This window comes from Trichosurus vulpecula, chromosome 5 (assembly GCF_011100635.1).
Source record: "Trichosurus vulpecula isolate mTriVul1 chromosome 5, mTriVul1.pri, whole genome shotgun sequence".
Lineage (NCBI taxonomy): Eukaryota > Metazoa > Chordata > Mammalia > Diprotodontia > Phalangeridae > Trichosurus > Trichosurus vulpecula.
In genome coordinates this window covers 74,626,494-74,646,364 of record NC_050577.1, presented here as the reverse complement: position 1 = coordinate 74,646,364, position 19,871 = coordinate 74,626,494, and the positions used below count along the sequence as shown (strand labels likewise).

Sequence of the window (19,871 nt, the reverse complement as noted above, 5' to 3'; positions counted from 1 at the left end):
TAGGTGTGACTATGCATATACACGCACACATGTGTATAAATATAGACATATATACACACATATTGTAGCACGTGTGTGCACGCATACGTATATACCCTAAGGAAGCAAATTCTTCCTGAAATATCTCCACTCTTTGAGTCCCCAGCTGCTCCTGAAAGGACACGGACTGAGGCATATGTTAAAACCACTGCTAAACTGTCATTGGTGGGAAAGAAATCATAGGCTATGAACGGCAAATGCCCCCAAGGATCCATTTGTGATTTCCACATTCAATTTAGCTAGTGAAATAATTCAGACTTTAACCTTGGTCTCTTTTTATACTGAACAAGATTATATGCATGATGTGCTTAATTCATAAAATAGTGCCTGCATAACTTTCAAGATATTAAGCTTCTAATCAGCTTGAAAAATACATACAGGAATATACCCACCCAGACCCCACTCCCACTCCTGAATACTTCCCTTTTGTTGTATTTTGTTGTTGTATTTCTCAATAAAATTGCTAGCCTCACTTTAACATTATAAAACCCCTCTCACTATCCAGCCAATTACATTGCCTATAAGTAACTTTTATGATATTGTCCCCACTGAACTCTTTCCAGAAATAATATTTTACCTATCATGTTTTCACTAATCAATTAATCTTGTTACGTAAGGATATATCTGTAGAATCCTTTGAGTTAGTCCAATGGAATTTCTGTTATCTGTTCTTCCAAAATATTTTGCTAAAGAAAACCAGCAAAGGTATTGCTGAGACTAAAATTTCTCTGATGGAAAGTGTTATTTTGTTTCTGGCTTATATCTCTGCAGTAGGATTCCTTGCTCATAACTCCTCGAATATAAGAGAACCTTGGCAGCTAGGTGGCAAGTGGATAGAGCATCTGGGCCTAGAATCAGGGAACTCCTCTTCTAAGTTCAAATCTGGCCTTAGACATTTACTAGATATGTGATCCTGGGCAAGTCGCTCAGCCCTGTTTGCCTCAGTTTCCTCATCTGTAAAATAAGCCCTTGAGAAGGAAATGGCAAACCACTCCAGTATCTTCGCCAAGAAAACCCCCAAAGGGGTCACAAAGAGTCAGACATAACAAGAGAACTTTAAAAATTCTTGGTCACAAGATGACGGCATCACAGATCCAGACCTGAAAAGAGGTTATCAGAGGCAATCTAATCTGATCCTCTCATTTTACAGATGAGGATACTTCATCCCAAAGCTATTAGGTGACTTTCCCAAGGTTACGCAGGTAGTATTAGGGGTGAGATCGAACTCTGGTCCTCTGATGTGAGAAAGTGTTCTTTCCACTGTGCCACACACAATTTGTATATATTTATAGGAAACAGAAAATTCCCTCTCTTTAAAATGTTTGCTTAAAGAATAGAAGAGGCAAGAGGATGGCAAAACACAAACATTCAGATGGACTATCCTGCATTTAGAAAGTGGGAATTCCTAGGGCACTCAATTTAACTACTCAAAGGAGATATGGGCAAAGCATTCTGCAAATCTTAAAGCCCCAAATGAATGCTATTATTATTATTATTATTATTATTATTAAATATCTATCATGGCCACAGAACTGTGATAGACCAGAAATAATAAGATTTAGAGCCCTGCCCCTCAAGGAGTTTACAATCCAGCAGGGGAATCATACAAGTGACTTTTGGTCCAGGCTCAGACCCGATCATCCTTCAAGGAGGGTCAGCTACTGCCCGTTTTGCCTTCACCACTGTGAAAGCAAGGAATCACAAGCTGGATTTTAAAAAGTTTCAGCTAAGCATCACTACCACTGAGGCAGAACAAATCTAGAGGGAGTAAAGAGCCCCCTTTCTCTCTTAACACACTAACAATGCCCCTAAATTTATTTTCTGGGTGGTATCTGAGTGACATAGTCTAACAACTCAGCATTGAATTTTCTTGGGCAGTTCAACAGTATCTCTTTTTTTAAAAGTAAAAACCTTTGAATATCCATCTGGGAAGTCAAGAAAAAAAAGTACAAAATGACCTGAGGTTCGCAGCACTGAAGATGTAGGAAGAGATTCCCTAAAAGAATCTGGATAGGACTTAAGAAACTAGAGCTGCCATGACTCTTGGGGTGGGAGAAATGAAGCTTTTCTGAAGCTCATATACACTGAACTCATCTTGCACCCTTTCATCTCCTTTCATGGATGTATATTCCACTTAAAAAGCATTCTCTCTATCAAGCAAATAGACCTGTCACAGGCTCCGAGTTTTCAGCCAGCATACTTTATCAAGCCGAAACTGGGTCAGGAAGAGATGCCACCTCTTCCCCGAGAGACCTACAAGGTTATAATGCTTAGATTTATCACACGTTAGCATCATCTTCCCTCTCTTCTTATTGGTGTCTATCCCAGATGTTCACCATTGCACCCGACTCATCAATAACTGCTTGGCACACTATTTGGCGCATAGAAAGCACTTAATAAATGCTTGCTGCCTTGCCTAACCACTGCTAAATTTTAATGTAGTATATTACTACGAAGCTCACAGAAAATGCTCAGAAACATTGCTGCAAAGTGGTTTTTGGAGATTGGGACCTGAATGTTGCCAAAAGGCTGCATGTTCTTTGGGATTTAAATGGTTAATCTGGGTAAGACTGGGAAATTTGGGTAAGAATTACAAAAATAAGAAACCAGACAAGGCTTTGATTTTCATTATGTTTTATTCTGCTTCATGAGACAATACTAAGATGTCCTGTATTTTGTAATTTTTTAAAATAATGCATTTTCCATTTCCATGTGGATATGCATCATGGTTCATGATTATAAAACAGAAACACGTCAATATGTGGGATATTTTCCCATGATCAACTTCTAAATCTGGGGTATCCCTCCGAATGAGCTATTTTGAGTATATGTAAAACTGTACTTAAAATTACTTTAATTTCTGTTTTCCTGGTAGTGCAAAATGCCTACTGAAATTTCTTTATGAAGTTCCATAGTCTGAGAATGTTTAATTCTACGTAATGGGAGTAATCAGAGGTATCCACTCTGATCTCTAAGGGATGGTTACCCTGCAGATATTTGGAGACAACTTGTGGGCTTCATGTTAGCATCTCGTCTTTTTCTTATTATATGCACGGACTCCACCCAGTTCAAGGGGAGATGCGTGTTATGGAAGGATCTGCATGTGTGCCGACAGGGTATAAGGAATTATAGCAAATGTAGAAGTCCTCTGAAAATGTGATTTAAAGGTGTAAGTCCTATAGTCTGAGCAAGGAAAAAGGACAAAGATGATTTTTTTAATATCTCGGGAAAGAAATTCATTATCCACATACCTGTTTTTGATGTGATAATATATTGCAAGCGCTACGCTGTAAAGCAAAACACAAGAGTTAATGTTTTATTTTTTTTAAAAAATAAGGAACTTAACATAGAAAAAAAAACACCATCTGATAATAAATGTCTACATTGCATATCATTCTCCCATTTAGAAATCAGATCTAGAAAATGTAGTTTGAAAAGATATAACTAGCATTCTCTTCCTTGACCAGTGCTGCTATTACATTATGCTTTTCTGCCAAACTAGAACTTGTCCCTCAATGTTGATAAAGAAATCACTGCACATGCCAGATTTTCAGACTTCAGCACGATGTGGCAGAAAGTGCACAGGGTATGGAGTCAGGAGGCTTAAATGTCAATACCAGCTATGCGACTGTAGGCAAGTCACATCACCTCTTTCAACCTGTTTCCTCATCAGTAAAATGAAGGGGCTGGATCAGATTGGTTTCTGAGGCTCCCCTCCAGCTATCAGTACTAGGATCTTATTAAAACATGGACACACTGTATATTTTAAAGCCACTGCAAGTGCCACAGCAGAACCTAGAAGGGTTTTATAAATCTATTACCTACTGCCTGGAAACTTTGTAATTGTATTACAATAGCTGAGAGAATGCAAATTAAGTTGCCCACAGTAGCTTGCAATTTTTTTTCTTTTAAAACAATTACCTTCTCTTAGTAAACTCCTCATGCATCTTCATTCAGTTGCTGAAATGCTACTTAATACATAACTTGTATCTTGGCGGAAAAATCGGTGTTGAGCAACAAAAATGCCTTTTTTTCCCTCCTTTTTTGATTTGAGGATACTCTATGACAGGGATGGGGAATCTGCAGCCTTGAGTCCACATGTGGCCCTCTAGGTCCTCAAATGTGGCCCTTTGACTGGATTCAGGAAGACCTAGAGGGCCACATGTGGCCTCCAGACCGCAGGCTCCCCACCCTTCTCTACACAGACTACCTAGTTTGTTTTGTTTTTGTTTGAGCTTAAGAGAAACAGCACACTGGGTCTTTGCCAATGGTCCATCCAGATAAGTATTCTAGCTTTGTCAGCGGCATCAGGAAGCACTCTATGAGTCATCGTGGTAGTTGCCCTTCAGGACACAGGCTTTTGAAGGGTGGAATAGACCCGGAACTTCCTAATTTCCTCTTAATCAGCACATGTCTAGTGATCTGAGGTATGCTGAGAATTTGAAATATCTCCAGCTTTTAGCTAACTAACTTTCTATACAAGTAAGAAATAAAACTCCATTCCTGGGAAACATTTTTCCCAGTCCTAACACTTAAAGCTCAAAGAAAGGGGAGTTATAAAGCACCTCGGAACAATAAGAAAGTCAATATCCATCTACTTTTAGAATCTTTAAAAGCATTTTTGGAAAAAGGAATTTACAAGCTCAGAATTACAGACTGAGGTCTCAGGATCAATTTAATTCCAATATGACTTTGGGTTTCTAAGATCAGGAGTTATGCATTTACAATAAGGAAAGAAGAGCAAAAGCAAGAAAATAATTTCCTTACCCTTTTTAGAGTAGAAAGGCCTAGAAGCAGGTAAAATTTTTAACAGATTGTTTGATTTTCAAATCCTCCATTTCCCTCTCCCTCTGCCACCTCTTCGAACTTTTCTCCAGAGATCCTTGTTACCCACATGCTGTCTCAACTGCAGTACCCTCTCAGAACCGGCCTTGCTCCTAAAGACCTCCATTCTACCAAATTACCTATCCCTCCTCTTTCTAATCAAACTCTTCTTCCTTCAGAGCAACTGATCTCAGGTATTAGGAGAAAATTAACCTAACTGAATTAATTAGTTCACACTAATGTGTCAGTGATTGATAGCCCACTTGAATCTCTACCAAGTGAAATTTCAAGCAGTATAACAAAGGGAAATGAAAAAAAAAAACCTCCAGCAATGCAGGGAATAGCATTTAGGTCAGGGCATAGGTAGGGTGCCTGGAGTCTACCATTAAGGTCAGCTCCTCTAAGGTGTTCTTTTCAGTCTGTTCCCTTCTACTTCTGAAACTGCTCATTCCTTAAAAGTTCTAATGGTTTTTGTACGCAGCAAGGATAGGTTGACTTTGGAGACAAGGATGTGGATGAAATCTGTGGGGAGGATCCCTTTGTAAATCAGGGATGGTTTAGACATTAACAGCACAAAGTATGAGCTGTCCAAAGCTGGGACCCTTTGTGTGTGTGTGTGTGTGTGTGTGTAACTTTCATGTGAATTTTAGACAATAACCCCAACACAAATGAATCCACTGGTGGCCACTGTAGGAAGTGGGTATAAGTCTGCCTTACTCTGAATCTCTTCCTGCTTCCTAGGATTAAAGGAAAATCAGGAGCTTCTGCATTCTGTGCTTTCCTCAAGCATCAACCAGTGAGATAAGAGGACACTGTTCCTTCCAGCTTCTCATTATCTTTCTACAGACAATAACAACTTAGTCCAAAGGAACATTTTAAACAGCTATGTCAACGCAGTAAATTATGAACCAAGGGTCTTTAAGTAATTTGGACAAGGCCACATAAATAAGGGGCAGCCAAGCTATCACAAGTGCCTCTCTTTCCACTGTGAATCACAGGACACGAGTCTATAATAAATACAACTTATTGAACCCATAAACACCAAAGGAATAAGAGAATAGACTACATTTCCATTAATAACTTGACAAAGATTATATATATTATATATATGTATGCATGTATGTATATGCATATATGTATGCGTGAGTATGTGTATGTATGTATCTATGTATGTATATATATGGCAATTCTATTTAAATAGCAGCCTCTAAGTAGTGAAGTCTTCTCCACTCAGTACAATGCTGTGTACACAGCCAGCACTCAAGGCATGCTTGCTGGTTTATTAGGCTGCATTATTATAGATATCAGTGACAGCATCAAGAATGGGGTCATGCAAAATAGAGAACCTGTCTCAGTGAAAGGTTATATTTTTTCAGTTGAGAATCTGAATGACTTAAAAAAATATATATTTTATATATATATTTATGTGTGTGTATACATACACACGCATGCATCTATGTGTGCATATGTGTATCTATTATACATACATAAACACACACTTTCCTAGAAGAGGACATAGGTATCTTAGTGCCCTTCTCAGGGCTTAGCTGTTTTCCACAGATTTCAAGGGATGTCATCCACATACAGTCCCTTATTTGTCAATTGTGGATGATGATAAGTCCTACTACCTCCTTCCTCAAGCTCTTAGTATTTTGTAAGCTTTGAAGTGCTATTCAAAGATTCATCATTATTATTACTTCAATGTTGGCCGGGTCAGAATGCCAGACCTAGAACGCCCTCTATAGAATCAATTTATTTATTTAATAGATGAAGCAATTGAGGTTTGCAAGGTCATGTAGCTTGCTTACAGTCCCACCAAGTGTCAGAGCTCAGATTAGAAGCCAGGGTAGTTGATGGCCACTTCAGGGCACCGACCACTATACCATGCTTGTCTCCTTACTACCTTCTTTTGCTTTTAATATTCAACATCCTGAAACATCCTTATGTTTTTAGAAGAAAAGTTGCTAAAAGAGTGATGTGCTAGGATGGCCTTAAGAAAAGGTGGGGAGGGAAGGGTGTGCTGTATGAGGATACGAGAGGGCCGACACTTTGAATTTCTTTTTTTTTAAATAAATTTATTGAACATCTTTAGTTTTCAGCATTGATTTTCACAAGAGTTTGAATTACAAATTTTCTCCCCATTTCTACCCTCCCCCCCACTCCAAGATGGCGTATATTCTGGTTGCCCTGTTACACTTTGAATTTCTAACAAAAATAAGGAACATTTGAAAAAAAATTTCCTTTTAAAATTTTTCTTAATTGTGTGCAATCATTTTCCATTTTATATGAATATTTTGTTGATGGTTGCTAAGTTTAGAATGACAGGAAATGAAAAGAGAAAAGGGGGAAAGATAAAAGGAAGGAGGGTAAAGGAGGGAGAGAAGAAGGAAAAGAAACCTGTAACCATCAATATGTGTTAGCTACTTCACCTCCATGCTACTCATAATTTCCCACGAGCCATCTTGGCTGCCTAAAAGTTGAGTCACTACTGCTCTTGTCATCCCTGAAAAGAAGAGCACAGGAGCCACTGGAAATCGGGTAGGACCACGGCACCGACAAAGGGCCAAGAGCTTCCCCCTTGTCCCTTCCTTTAAAAGGTGATCTACATCCCATACGTCCCTAAGTCCTATACATTTCATAAGCATAACCATTTTTCAACTTTCTTGATACAGTGATTATTCAACCACACACACATGCACACACATGCATATGCATGCACACATACACACAAGCCATCATTAAGACATACTTGCATATGAAGTTAAGGCATGGATCTGAATACCCACCATTTAATTGTATACTTGAGGTTTGGTTGACTGACTGTGCTGTCATCTAGGAAAATAGTGGAACAGGAGCTGTATTTCCTTCCCATCTGTCCTGGAGGATGCTAGGAAACAACAGGCAACAAAATGACGACAATTATCCACTGGCTGAATGTTCTTCTTAGAGACCCCCACCCTCCCACCTTTGCCAGCGATGATTACCCACAAAAAAATAGCAAGCTCAGTGAAAGTTTCTCAAATCCCAATGAGAACAGGATGAAAAGGTTTTATCTGCCAAAATAAAAAAACGCTCTTGATTGACTTTTTTTAAAAATGAAATACAAAGTCCGCATCAAAAAAGAAAGAGAACAGGAAAACCCATGCTACGGAGTAACATGAAACCAGTTGTATGGTGAGGAATATTAAGCCCCTCGTAATCACAATAATAGTAAAAATAGCTAGCATTTATATAGCGCTTAAAGGTTTGCAAAGAGCTTTAAACATATCCCAATGGGTCCTCACAACAACCCTGTGAGGCACATACTTATTTGATAACTTCATTTTACAGATGAGGAAACTGAGGCAATGAAGAAATTAAGTGCCTTGTCCAGGGTCACACAGCTAGTAAGTGTCTGAGGCAAGATTCAAAAGTCCACAGTAGGTTTCTCACTCTGCCAGTGCCAGGCTATAATTCAGAGTTCCTCAGGCAACTTCGGAAGATTTATCTACTGCATCGTAGGTCAGGGCTGAGTTACCATCTTCTCCAGGTAAAGGAGTTCTCAAACTGTGAGTTCCTCATGGCCAACAATAAGAAGGATCCTCATCTACCATGCCACTATTATAATAAGATTCCACAGAATCAACTCTTTCTCTCTTATTCTTACGGGTTTATTTGGAATCTAGAGGCCATTAACACACTAGGTTTTATAAGATATACTTAACGTAAGATGCATGTTACATTAATATTCGTCCCCTTGACCTATCTGCTTTTTAGAACTATGTAACAGATGAAAAAGTAAAGTTATTGATCCAAGTGATGGAAAAACCTGTTTTAAAATGTGTTATAAGTTGATACATCAGAAAGCAGAAGACATGAATAACTGCTCAGGTCTTGCATAAATTCAGTTGGTCCAAATACAGGCTGCCACCCATCGTAAGCCAAGCTCCTAAATGAATTTCTTTTTAAGGAATGAAAGGGCCTGGGCTTCAATACTAGCAATGTTACTACTTGTGTGACTATAGGGAAATCAGTGCGACCCCTCTAGGCCTCAGGCTCCTTAACTAAGGAGGCAGTCAGACTAAAGGATCTAAATCCTCTTACAGTTCTAAACCCTATAAAATAATATGAATCCATACTGATAAATAATTATACCATATATATGTATATATATATATGTGTGTGTGTGTGTGTGTGTGTGTGTGTGTGTGTGTATACATATATGTATGTGTGTATGTTAATAGCAGCCAAGCAGTTAAAGAAAAATTCTGTAATTGGTAGAAGCCAAGCAACGGGGAGGGAAGAGCAGGATTGGCAAAAAGTGGCGGATGAGTTGGGGAGAGAGGGGCAGGTTTGGGGAACAGCTGGCCCACATCAAAGCATAAGGCTCCACAGCATTTAGAAAACAATCTCAGTAGCTCTAGTTTATATTTAGGAGGACCTAGCTCCATTATTTTTAGGCATATTTTATCTAAAGAAATACAGGTAAAGATAAGAATCCTCAAACAAGAGACTCTGATCAAAGCCAAGAGACATTATAAAGAGGGAATTGTTCCCTACGAGGCCACAAAAACATCAAATTAGCAGGGACCAGGTTAACCAGGATGACAGAGCAATTTCCTCTCCAAATATTAGATTAGCTATGTGCAAAACTATGAGAAGTCTTGGTATTGCCAAGAACATACGGACGCCTACTGATTTGGGATAGAAAACCCAGATAGAAAACAGGGACCACCCTCTGACTGACAAGCTAGCCTCTTTCCCATCCCAAGGGATCGTGGGGACAGCTGAAGATTTGAAGGTCATAGAGGACCACCTTCACCAAAAGCAAACATGCAGGCACCAAAGCAGCACAGGGAGGGGCAACTATTGTGACTGAAAGAGAAGAAGCCATGGAGAAGATAGCACTAATCATGGCATCCACAGCCTGGGAAATGAAACTTGTGTGCGAGAATGAGCAGTAGGTGTATTGGGATGGATGCTGTATCACCAAGATGGCCACTTCGATGGTCTGAAGACCCAGTGATTCCTGCAATTTTTCTTCTTCCCTTTCCCTCTCTGCCTCTCACTGAGGAGTATGTGCACCTGTGTGCGCTCATCCCTTTGAATCTCCATTTCTTGGGAATTTGTCTGCCTTTCCTTTCACTCTTTTTTAAGTATGATAAATCTGGTCATAACCAACAAATTGCTAAACTGTATTCATCCTTGCTCATACAAAGTAGAGAGTGCCCTGGAGGAAAGAAAGACAGATTTACAGATGCATTATTGTGACAGAGCATATTCTCGCTAGTTGGGGTCTTGCGGTATAGAAATATAATTACTGGTTAATTTTAAAAACTTCTCAGAATTAATTGAAAAACTTAAACCCAGCTCTTTCTAGGCAAATGAGTCAGCAGTCTAGCTGGCATTGAGAGGTGGGACTGTGGCCACTAACCACCTTTTTTCAAAGGAAAACCTCTACTCTAGGGGTATGGTGAAGAGGGAGTAGCTGTTGAGTCCAGGGGGCTGGGGCCAAGTGAGAGGTCATGACTAACCTTCTAACTGAACATAGAACCACCCCACCCCATTCCTACAACATACGATTCCAGTAAATAATGAACGATCGAATGATCATTTGGTGATGGAGAAGGGAAGATTCCTGTGAGTGTGTCATGGAGATGAAAGGAAGAAAAAAAAGAACCATGCCTTGGGAAATACAAAGTCCTATATTTTTAGAAGAAGCAATCATTTCAGCTTTGTTTTACATTACAAATTTATTCCCCAGAGCATTGTGACAATAAACGACTCAGCTAAGTCCACATTCCCTATATATTATTCCCTACCCTAAAGCCATGATGAAAGGAAGGCTAAGGACCTTTTTTTTTTAACTTATCTCTTCCCATACAAATAATCATTATGCTCATTTACACCACTGCTGCTCTCTTGTTGTGCTATTTTGTTGTCGGTTTTTTACTGGGAGAATAATTACAGGCTATATACTAATCTTAACCAATATATATTTTAAGGGACCAATACGGCATTTCACATTTTTAAGAAGTATTGAGTTCATTGGTGAAATTTAAAACTGAGGAAGTTCCATATGACAGGGACTGGCAAGGGAAAAATAATATGTTACAAATAAGTGACATCTAATTTCAAACTAAGTGGATTTTTTACATTCTGCCTGGATATTCCGATCAGTAGATACTAGCTGTATAATTCTGATTCTAAAATGGATTTTTTAAAAATTAGATTCTCTGGACAGCAGTCAAATTTCCATTTGGTTTTGTGTTTATGTTGACAACTAAAGTATGTTCTCTAGAAAACAATTAAATTATCCCAAAGGGAGCTTGAAATCAGCACCTGGCCTCTTCATATCCCAAACAACTATAGACAATCAATCTTGTTTGGTAGATCTTAAAGGGAATTTTAAGGGCTATACACAACCGGTTGCCTCATTCATTCTCCAAAACAAAAAATTAAAATAAGGTTTCTAGTCTTAAGAATATTATGAAACTTACAAGCATTTAAGGCCTTTGACAACTGAAGAACAAGCAAACTCTTAAAATTTCTCCCCCATAAATTGGGATGATTGAGGGAACCATGAGTCCACAAAATAATCATTTTATATGTTGTTACTAAGGAGGCTATATTGCTGTATTACCAAAACATTACTAAGTCCTAAACACATAATAATAATAAAATAATAACAATAAAATGCTTTAAAGCATGTGTTCCATGCATCATAAACTCTGTATATCTGAAATCCAAGCAACATCCATGGTCTTCCTGAATTCAAGAGCTCTCTCTTCCATGTCACACTGCTAGCCACAATCAAACAACCCATCGGGAAATCTAAAAAGCAGTGCTTGTACTCGGCCCCATGACTACTATGGCTGTTTAAGGAAAGAACAGAAGGAAAGCAGATCAAGTCCAAGTTACAACTTAAATGTCAACTTTTACTTGACATTTCCAGGTTGACAGAATTAAACTCTAAAAGTCTCATTAGGAAAATCTAAATATGTACAAATGGTTCTCTCTCTTTGTAAGTGGCTATGACATCCACATTTTAGTGACTTTAAAAATGGTAAAAATTCCTTTGAAGCTTCTGCAAGGTAGCAGTTAGGGTGGCAGACTGTAAGATCAGGCACCAAATATCCTGATGAAAACTAAGAAATGTACATTTCACTTTAAGCAATATAAAGATATACCATATATTGAAATACTAATTACCAATGTATATACATATAGGTACAGATATATACATACTTCCATGTTTTAAACACATTCAAAAATTCTTCATTAGTGTTTGAACTTTTTTTTAAAGGAAGAGGGAATCACTTTTTCAGTTTTGCCAACAATGGAGTAAAATTGACAGTAAATGACTTCTGTTTCCTCCTAGGGCACATTCTTCTCAAGGTTAGAGTGTGGACAATCCTCCAGGAGAAAGGGTGATTGCCTTCCTACCCTTTCCATTCATCAGACTTGTTTTTTCCCCCTCCACAGGATATAGAACTACTTCCATTAGCTAAGTAAAATGAATGTCACAGAGCAGAAATAGGTGTACAAAGGATCGGAAGGTTTCAGAGGCCAAAAAAAAAAAAGCCTCAATGTGAGAAAGCTGCCCAGCTGTTTGAGTTCTTCCATGCTGGGTCTCTCAGTGCTAACTACTGATTCAAAAAAGTCCTACATGTGCCAGATACTAATGTCAAGGGAATAAGTGACAACTCAAAAAGCTTCAAATTATTTCACACTTGAATCATCAACTACATGGCATTTGATTTTTTTAATGCAACTTGTCACATTAAGTCGAATTCAGAATTTTTAGCAATTTGTTCAATATCAAGATTCGTACTTAATAAGCTCTGTTTATCTGAAATCCAAGCAACTGAAAACTTCCAATAACTAGAAATCTTGGATGAGGGAGGAGGGGAAGATGTGGAGAAATAAATTCTTCCACATTGTGCTTTTATGAGAAAGATATAAACAGCAAGCAAATAAACTGATGACCAAGAATGCCTTTAAAAACAAAACCAAACCCCAAACCTACTTCACAGGGTGAGCCACACTGGCCCTGTAATTTGACCAGATCTTCTACACCACTCAAATTTACGATCTGGTCCAATGGTAACTGATATTTATAGAGATGACACTGAGGCGCTGTCTGATTATGAAAACAGCAAAAAATACTGTATCAACCTCAGGATATTTTTTAAGTTAAGTCTATGCTTCCTGTATTCTGATTCTTTGAAATTTTGTAGTCCATGTCTGGTGTGTGTGCATATACGGATTTGTATGCACACACATACACATATGTATGTGTGTATACATATACATGAACACAAGCATACATCAATATATATACTAGTACATATAAACAGACAACAAAATATACAAATATATACACACACAACTCTCAGTTAACCAAATTACTCAATTTTTACTTTACCAAAATGTTTAATTCTTAAAACATTCCGAATAAAAGGGAATTTTTATATGTATGTGCAAACTTAGCACACATTTATGTATATGTGCACCTTGCAACATCATAGTTACTAACTTAATAAATGAATCATTTTGCTTGTCAAACAACTACGCTAAATATGCTAACTATAGCTTCAGAATATTTTTTGTATGTATGCCCCGGAGGGAGGTTGGAAGAGAATATGGATGACATAATCTTACACGACTAGGTACCATAAGCAGCACAGATGGATTTCCCTAAGAATACCAAATGTAGCTTGCCATAAGTCTAAAAAATTAAAAATGTACACCGAAAAATAAAATCAAATTATGTATATTTTTGATATCTTCACTCAAAAAATACAATATTTCAAAGTGATCTGTGATCTCATCAACATGGAAATTCCTTCCAGTAACCAATCACACCTGTCCAGCCCTTGGTAAGTTCACCACATGAAGTCCACCTATACTGCCTTCCTCATTTTCCAATTATATAGTGAAGGTAGGCAATGGAATACATGCATTGTCCATCTGTTAATCCCTTACTAGATCTAGATGTGACCAGCCCATCTTTTTTTCTGGTCATACATTTCCTGGATAACAGTATTTACACCCTCTTGCGTGATTTCTTATTTTAATCTGCTGTAGCCTGCTCATATCCACCATGTGCCAAACCATAACTCATAAGGAGAGAGCAGATGTGGAGAAAAGATCCATCCAAATTTGTGAAAAGTCCCAGTGGCAGAATCACCTTAATCAACGTGGCTTTATTTCCTTCAAATGCGGCCTATTTTAAACACCAAGATAAGGACACTGTGTAATTAAATGAGAAATGATTTTAAAAGTTAAACTCCACCTTAGACCTACATTTTAAAATAATCTGACAAAACCACAAAAAGGCCTTCAGCATGTAAGAACTGTTAGGCTTGACGTTCAAGAGTGTTTTACATCCTAAGCGTTGTGTTCAAAAACCTCACAAATTTCAGGAGTTTGAATTAACTAGTTTCTATTGGATATACAAAAATTTATAAATTGGTATGACCAGCAAGGAGCTAAACCATAGAAAACCATTATAAACATAATCCTACAACCATAGACCAAAAAGCTAGAAAGAACCTTAAATGACATCTAGTCCAATGTAGCCTTTTACACATGAGGGAATGTGGCTCATGAAAGTTTAAGTCATTTTCTGGAGGTTCCAGAGAAAGTCAGCAGCAATGGGGGGATCTAGAGCCAGATGCTCTGAATCCAAAGGCAGCTCCCTTCCTATTACACCACATCGAGATGCCATTAGCAGTGGGCCTGCCCTAGAGCTTGCTAGTGAGCCCGTCAGCCAGGCTGGTGCCCTGTGGTTCCTCTCCTTCCTACCTAATTTCTGTGAAAGCGGACAAGCTCTGCATCAGGACAGAAGGGTTTCTGGGGCCAGAGAAAACAGATGAACCAAATGTACAAAATGGCAGCTGGCCCTAAACCAAGCTTCACGTTACTACAGAGGGCAAGTATATCTTCCTATTAACACAAGCACTGCTACTTCTTTTTAGAACCCAATGATCTTCTGCCCTAGATTAAAATAAATCTCTTGGCATATGTGATTGACAGTCTACAACAGTTCAATTTAAAAAAAACTGGATGAGAACAGTGAAGGAACTGAGAATCTATGGCAGAGACAAATCTGAAGCATGCATGCAATTAGGAATGCCAATGTTGTTGCTTTGCCTCCTTCATTCCACAATCCTTGGTGTCTGACAACAAACCCTACAACCCACTCTGTTAAGGCTAAGCTCTTTACCCCCAGCCATGAAATGCGCTCTCTCTCTCTCTCTCTCTCTCTCTCTCTCTTTCTCTCTCTCTCTCTCCAGCTTAGATGGATGCCCCATTCTTCCTCCGCTCCCCTACCCAATGCCTGTGCTATACCAAAGTGACACATATTTCAGGCAATGTTCCCTCTGCATTTCCTGTCTTCCCCCTCCACCCCCCCCCATTCATTCATTCTTTCAGTATCTTCCTCAAATTCAGCCTCCCCTGAACCATTGGGGAACTTGAGGTATTTTCTTTCCTCTAATCTATTGTAGCAGAGCAGTTCACAAAATAAGACAAGAGACTAATAATCCTAGACCAGAACAATAAACTTGCTCATAGTGCCTTCCCCTTCAAAATCACCATGTATATATATATATATATAGATATTCATATCTATTATATACATTTGTATATATAGCTTCCCCAAATAAATATCTAAGTCCCTTGAGGGCAGACATCTTCATTTTTATGTCTATATCCCCAGTGCCTAGCACAGTGCCAGACACACAGTAGATAAATGCTTGATTGATTGATGGATTATATTAACACAATATGGAAACATTGGTTTTAAAATTAATATTTCATTGGTAGAGGGAATTCTTTATAATGAAATCACAGATCACTTGTGGGTTTAACAATAAATATAATTATTATATGATATATTATTATAGGATATGGTGTTAATATAATAATATAATTTCTTATATTACATATCATCCTATATTAATTATATCATAACATTGTGCTCATATAATAATATAGTACTAATAAATCTAATATAACTACATGATATTATATAATTGTTATAATTATTGTTTTGTGTTTACATATTAACATGAAAACTTGAAATCCATGAGTTGAATCGACCTTAGAAATCAATTGGTTTGAAGCTCTCAGTTTAGATATAAGAAATCTGATAGCCACTAAGATAAATATTTTGTAATTTTATCAATATAATAACTATGATAATTTGTGTATCTGAATATTAATATTAAGACTTAGAATCCATGAGTTGAATAAAACCTTAGAAACAGCTAAACAAAAGGTCTCAGCTTAGAAATAAGGAAATTGACAAAGACAGAGGGTTAAACAATTTACCTCAAAATCCCAGAATGAGTCAGTGAAGTAAAACTGGGATTAGAGCCCAGTCTCTTGATTTCAAAATCTCCAAATGAGGCCAATGAGCTGGGAAGATTCTAGAGTTGTTCATTAAGGAGACAGCTAGTGAATATCTAAAAAAGGAAGCAGTGATGACAAGGAGCCCGCACTGGCTTTATCAAAAAAAAGGTATGTTAGACTAACCAAATTTTCTTTTTTTTTTTTTTGGAAGGGGTGAGGCAGGAATAAGGTCACTAAACTGGTAGATCAGGTGAAGACTACAGATATGTTTTACCTAGATTTTGGTAAAAACATTTATTAAAGTATCTTATTTTTCAGAGACAATTAGACTAGATGGAGGGTACAATTAGATGGCATCAGAACCACCTGAATGGCTGGTCTCAACGAGTAGTCATTCATTAATCAGCCAACGTCAGCTTGGCAACGTTTCTAGAGGAGTGGGCTGGAGCCCAGTGAAGAACACTGTGTTGTTAAATATTTTTGCCAATTACTTAAGTAAAGGCATGTTTATCACATTAGCAGATGACACAAAGTTGGAAGGTACCATTAACACAACGGAGGATGGAGTCAAGATCCAAAAAGATTCTGACAGGCTAGAACATTAAGATGATTCTAGCAAGAAAAAATTCTTTATGGAAAAACATCAGGTCTTATACCTGAGTTTTAAAAACTCAACTTCCCAATTACAAAATGGAGAAGGCATGATTAGACAGTAGTCTGTCTGAAGCAGATGAGAGACTTTTCAGTGGACTCCATATGGGTCAGCAGTATATTGAGGCAGGCACAAACGCCATAAGAGTCAGAAGTATATTGAGGCAGGTACAAACTCCATATGGGTCAGCAGTATATTGAGGCAGGCACAAACTCCATAAGAGTCAGAAGTATATTGCGGCAGGTACAAACTCCATATGGGTCAGCAGTATATTGAGGCAGGCACAAACTCCATATGGGTCAGCAGTGTATTGAGGCAGGCACAAAAGCCAAGACAACCTTGGATTTGACCAAAAGAAGCCCAACTTTCAAGAGTCAAAAGGTGATAGTCCTTCTGTACTCTTATCTGGATCAGATTACATCTAGAGTACAGTCTTCAGTTTGGAGGAATGCCAGTTTAGGAAAGACGCTGCTGAGTCTGAGAATATTCCGAAGATGGCAAACAGGATTCTGAAAAGCCATGAGTCTATACCATATAGAATATTAGCTGAAGGAACCAGACCTATTTAGTCTAGAAAAGAGAAGGCTCAAGGGAGATAGACAGCTATCTCCTAGTATTTGAAATGCTGTCATCTGCAAGAATCCCTAGTAGACTCATTCCTCCTTTTGTTCCCTCCCTTCCTTCCCCTCCTCCATCACCAGAAAGCAAACCTAGGAGTAGTAGCAGGGCACATTTGGGCTTAATGGAAGGACAAACTTCCTGGCAATCACAGCTCTCCGGAAGCAGAATTGGCTGCCTCAGGAGGTACCAAGATCCATTCAGTAGAAGGCTTCAAGGAGAGAAGTTGGATGAACACTTGTTTTATATGTTGTAGCAGGAGTTCTTTTTCAGTTTTGCCTTGAACCAAATGGCCACTTCAGTCCCTTCTGACAAAAAAAAATCCTGTAATTTTTGTTTCATGTGTTGGATGAGCTCTTCATGTTATATAGATCTCTGTGAAGTATATCCAAGAATGAGCTATCCATTTTATAACAGAAGCCCCCGAAGATGAGAAACTTCTCCCTTGTAAGGCATCTTAACCATCTCTTAACACATATAGGTGCTTAACTCAGACCTGATTAAAATATAAGAACAGAAAAATAGAGAAACATTGGGTAATAGAAAGAGACAGGACCAGGAGTCATGAGACATGAGTGCTAGCCTTGGCTCTGTCACTGACTAGCTACAAGTCCTCAGGAAAGATCCTTTGTGCCTCAGGTTCCCGTCCTGGAAAATGGGAAAAATATCTGTCCTACATACCTCACAGGCATTTGTGAGGCACACATATGAATTAAGCACTATTGTCATGAATGAAAATCCCTGAGAGACAGAGTTTCTGGGTAATTAATAAGCTAATAAACAATAAATTGATGGTCAGTGGTTTCTTTCCCTAACTACGGACCCCAAGGGAGACTCAAAAATTCCTTAAATCAGATGTGACAGGGAACTCCCCTGACAAGTGAAACTCAACTCTGATTAGTGGACATTTAATGAGGAGGTGGGCTAAAAGTCTTCAGCTCCTCCTGCTGAGAGTGTGGCTTGATCATGAAGCTCTGCAGCCTCTAGGCATCTGGGAAGGGGAAACCAAATACATCTGGACCTCTGTGCCTAATTTTCTCCTTCATGAGCTGGGTTGCCCTAAACTCTAATGGAGGGGATAATCAAGGACAGAGGGTTCCTTCCCCAGGCAAAGGCTCAATTAGACTGGATTCTGTTTATACTTTAAACAGAAATTAGGTTTCCCAACTGGGTGGAGTCCTGCCCAACCTAGTTAAGGAGCCTAGGGAACTAGGAATAATCGTATTACTCAGCCATGCTCTTCAGAGACTGACTGATCTTTTCAGGGAATTGGGTCTTAAGAGAAATAAAAGGAAAGGGGTGAGTCACAAATAATTAGTATCAATATAATAACATAACATTAATTGATCTCACTATCATAATTAGAAGGGAAAAGGGAGGCAAAGATGAAAGCTTAAGAATATGAATTGAAATGAAAGCTAATTCATTCATTCAAATATACACAAAAAGGGTTATGATAAAAAGTGAGAGAAAATATGGCTTTGATATAGAAAAAGATAAGGAAAAATTCAGTGTTAGACTGAGCAGAACTCATGTAACATAAGTGTCACAGTCCAATGAAATTAATTCCATCCTTAGGCCATTAGCAAGAATTTATTGCTTGCCTACTGTGTGCAGAGCACAGTACGGAACAGAACATAGGGGGACATGAAAAAAATCAAGTATCCAATAAACAAGCCCACTCACACAGCCTTTAGCAAAGTCCACCAAAAATGCAATGCAATCTAATCGGCGGTTAGTTATTAGGTGTCCACAAATGCTAGATGTGCTTGGAATACTAAGACATAGATGAAAGGGTCTCTGCACACAGGGACCTGACATTCTTTTGGAAGAGGAAAGGCTAGGAAAGAGCAAAGATGAAAATGTCATTGAGTGAAGTAGAGAAGAAGGAAGTGTGATCAGAAAGACAGGAAGAAGTGCAGCATCTCTCACCTTCAATTGAAGATGCATTGAGAAGCCAGAAGGACAGACAGATGTCGGGTCTAGACTAAACGCTAGAGGGGATGAGCTGACAGGTACTTGGGGCAAAACAATCAATGCCTGGAAATGCAACAGAGTATGGGAAAGCGCTGGCTTGTATGGCAGAGCTCGCTTCTGGTCTGATCTGTGGACAACATAGCTGCAAATCATTAGCTTATAAGTGACTTTATCTGCCTTCAAATGGAGTCAGCCCTCAGTGCCATTATGGTGCAATGCATTTCCTCTATAGGGAGATGTATTTCTTCCTCATTATCGCTAATGACAGCAAGAGACAGCCCTAGAGATGCATTTAGGATGTATGAGATATCCTTGAGGGCTGAAATCACAGGGGAGAAATAGGTTTGCTTGGCAGGGTATTGACACTATTATGGAGCAATGCCCTGGGGCCTTTGCAATGTTCTTAGCAGGGCTGCTCTGG

At 38.5% G+C, this 19,871-nt stretch overlaps 1 protein-coding gene across 1 annotated transcript in view; it reads right to left on the bottom strand.

The window, feature by feature from the left end:
* The window catches only part of CCNY (cyclin Y), a 296,574-nt gene that overhangs the window by 42,272 nt on the left and 234,431 nt on the right, over positions 1 to 19,871 (bottom strand). Inside the window, exons 4-5 of the mRNA XM_036760237.1 lie at positions 7,650 to 7,750; positions 3,291 to 3,326 (exon numbers count right to left, since the gene is read on the bottom strand). Of these exons, the coding sequence (XP_036616132.1) occupies positions 3,291 to 3,326; positions 7,650 to 7,750 (137 nt within the window). The remainder of the gene's footprint in view (positions 1 to 3,290; positions 3,327 to 7,649; positions 7,751 to 19,871) is intronic.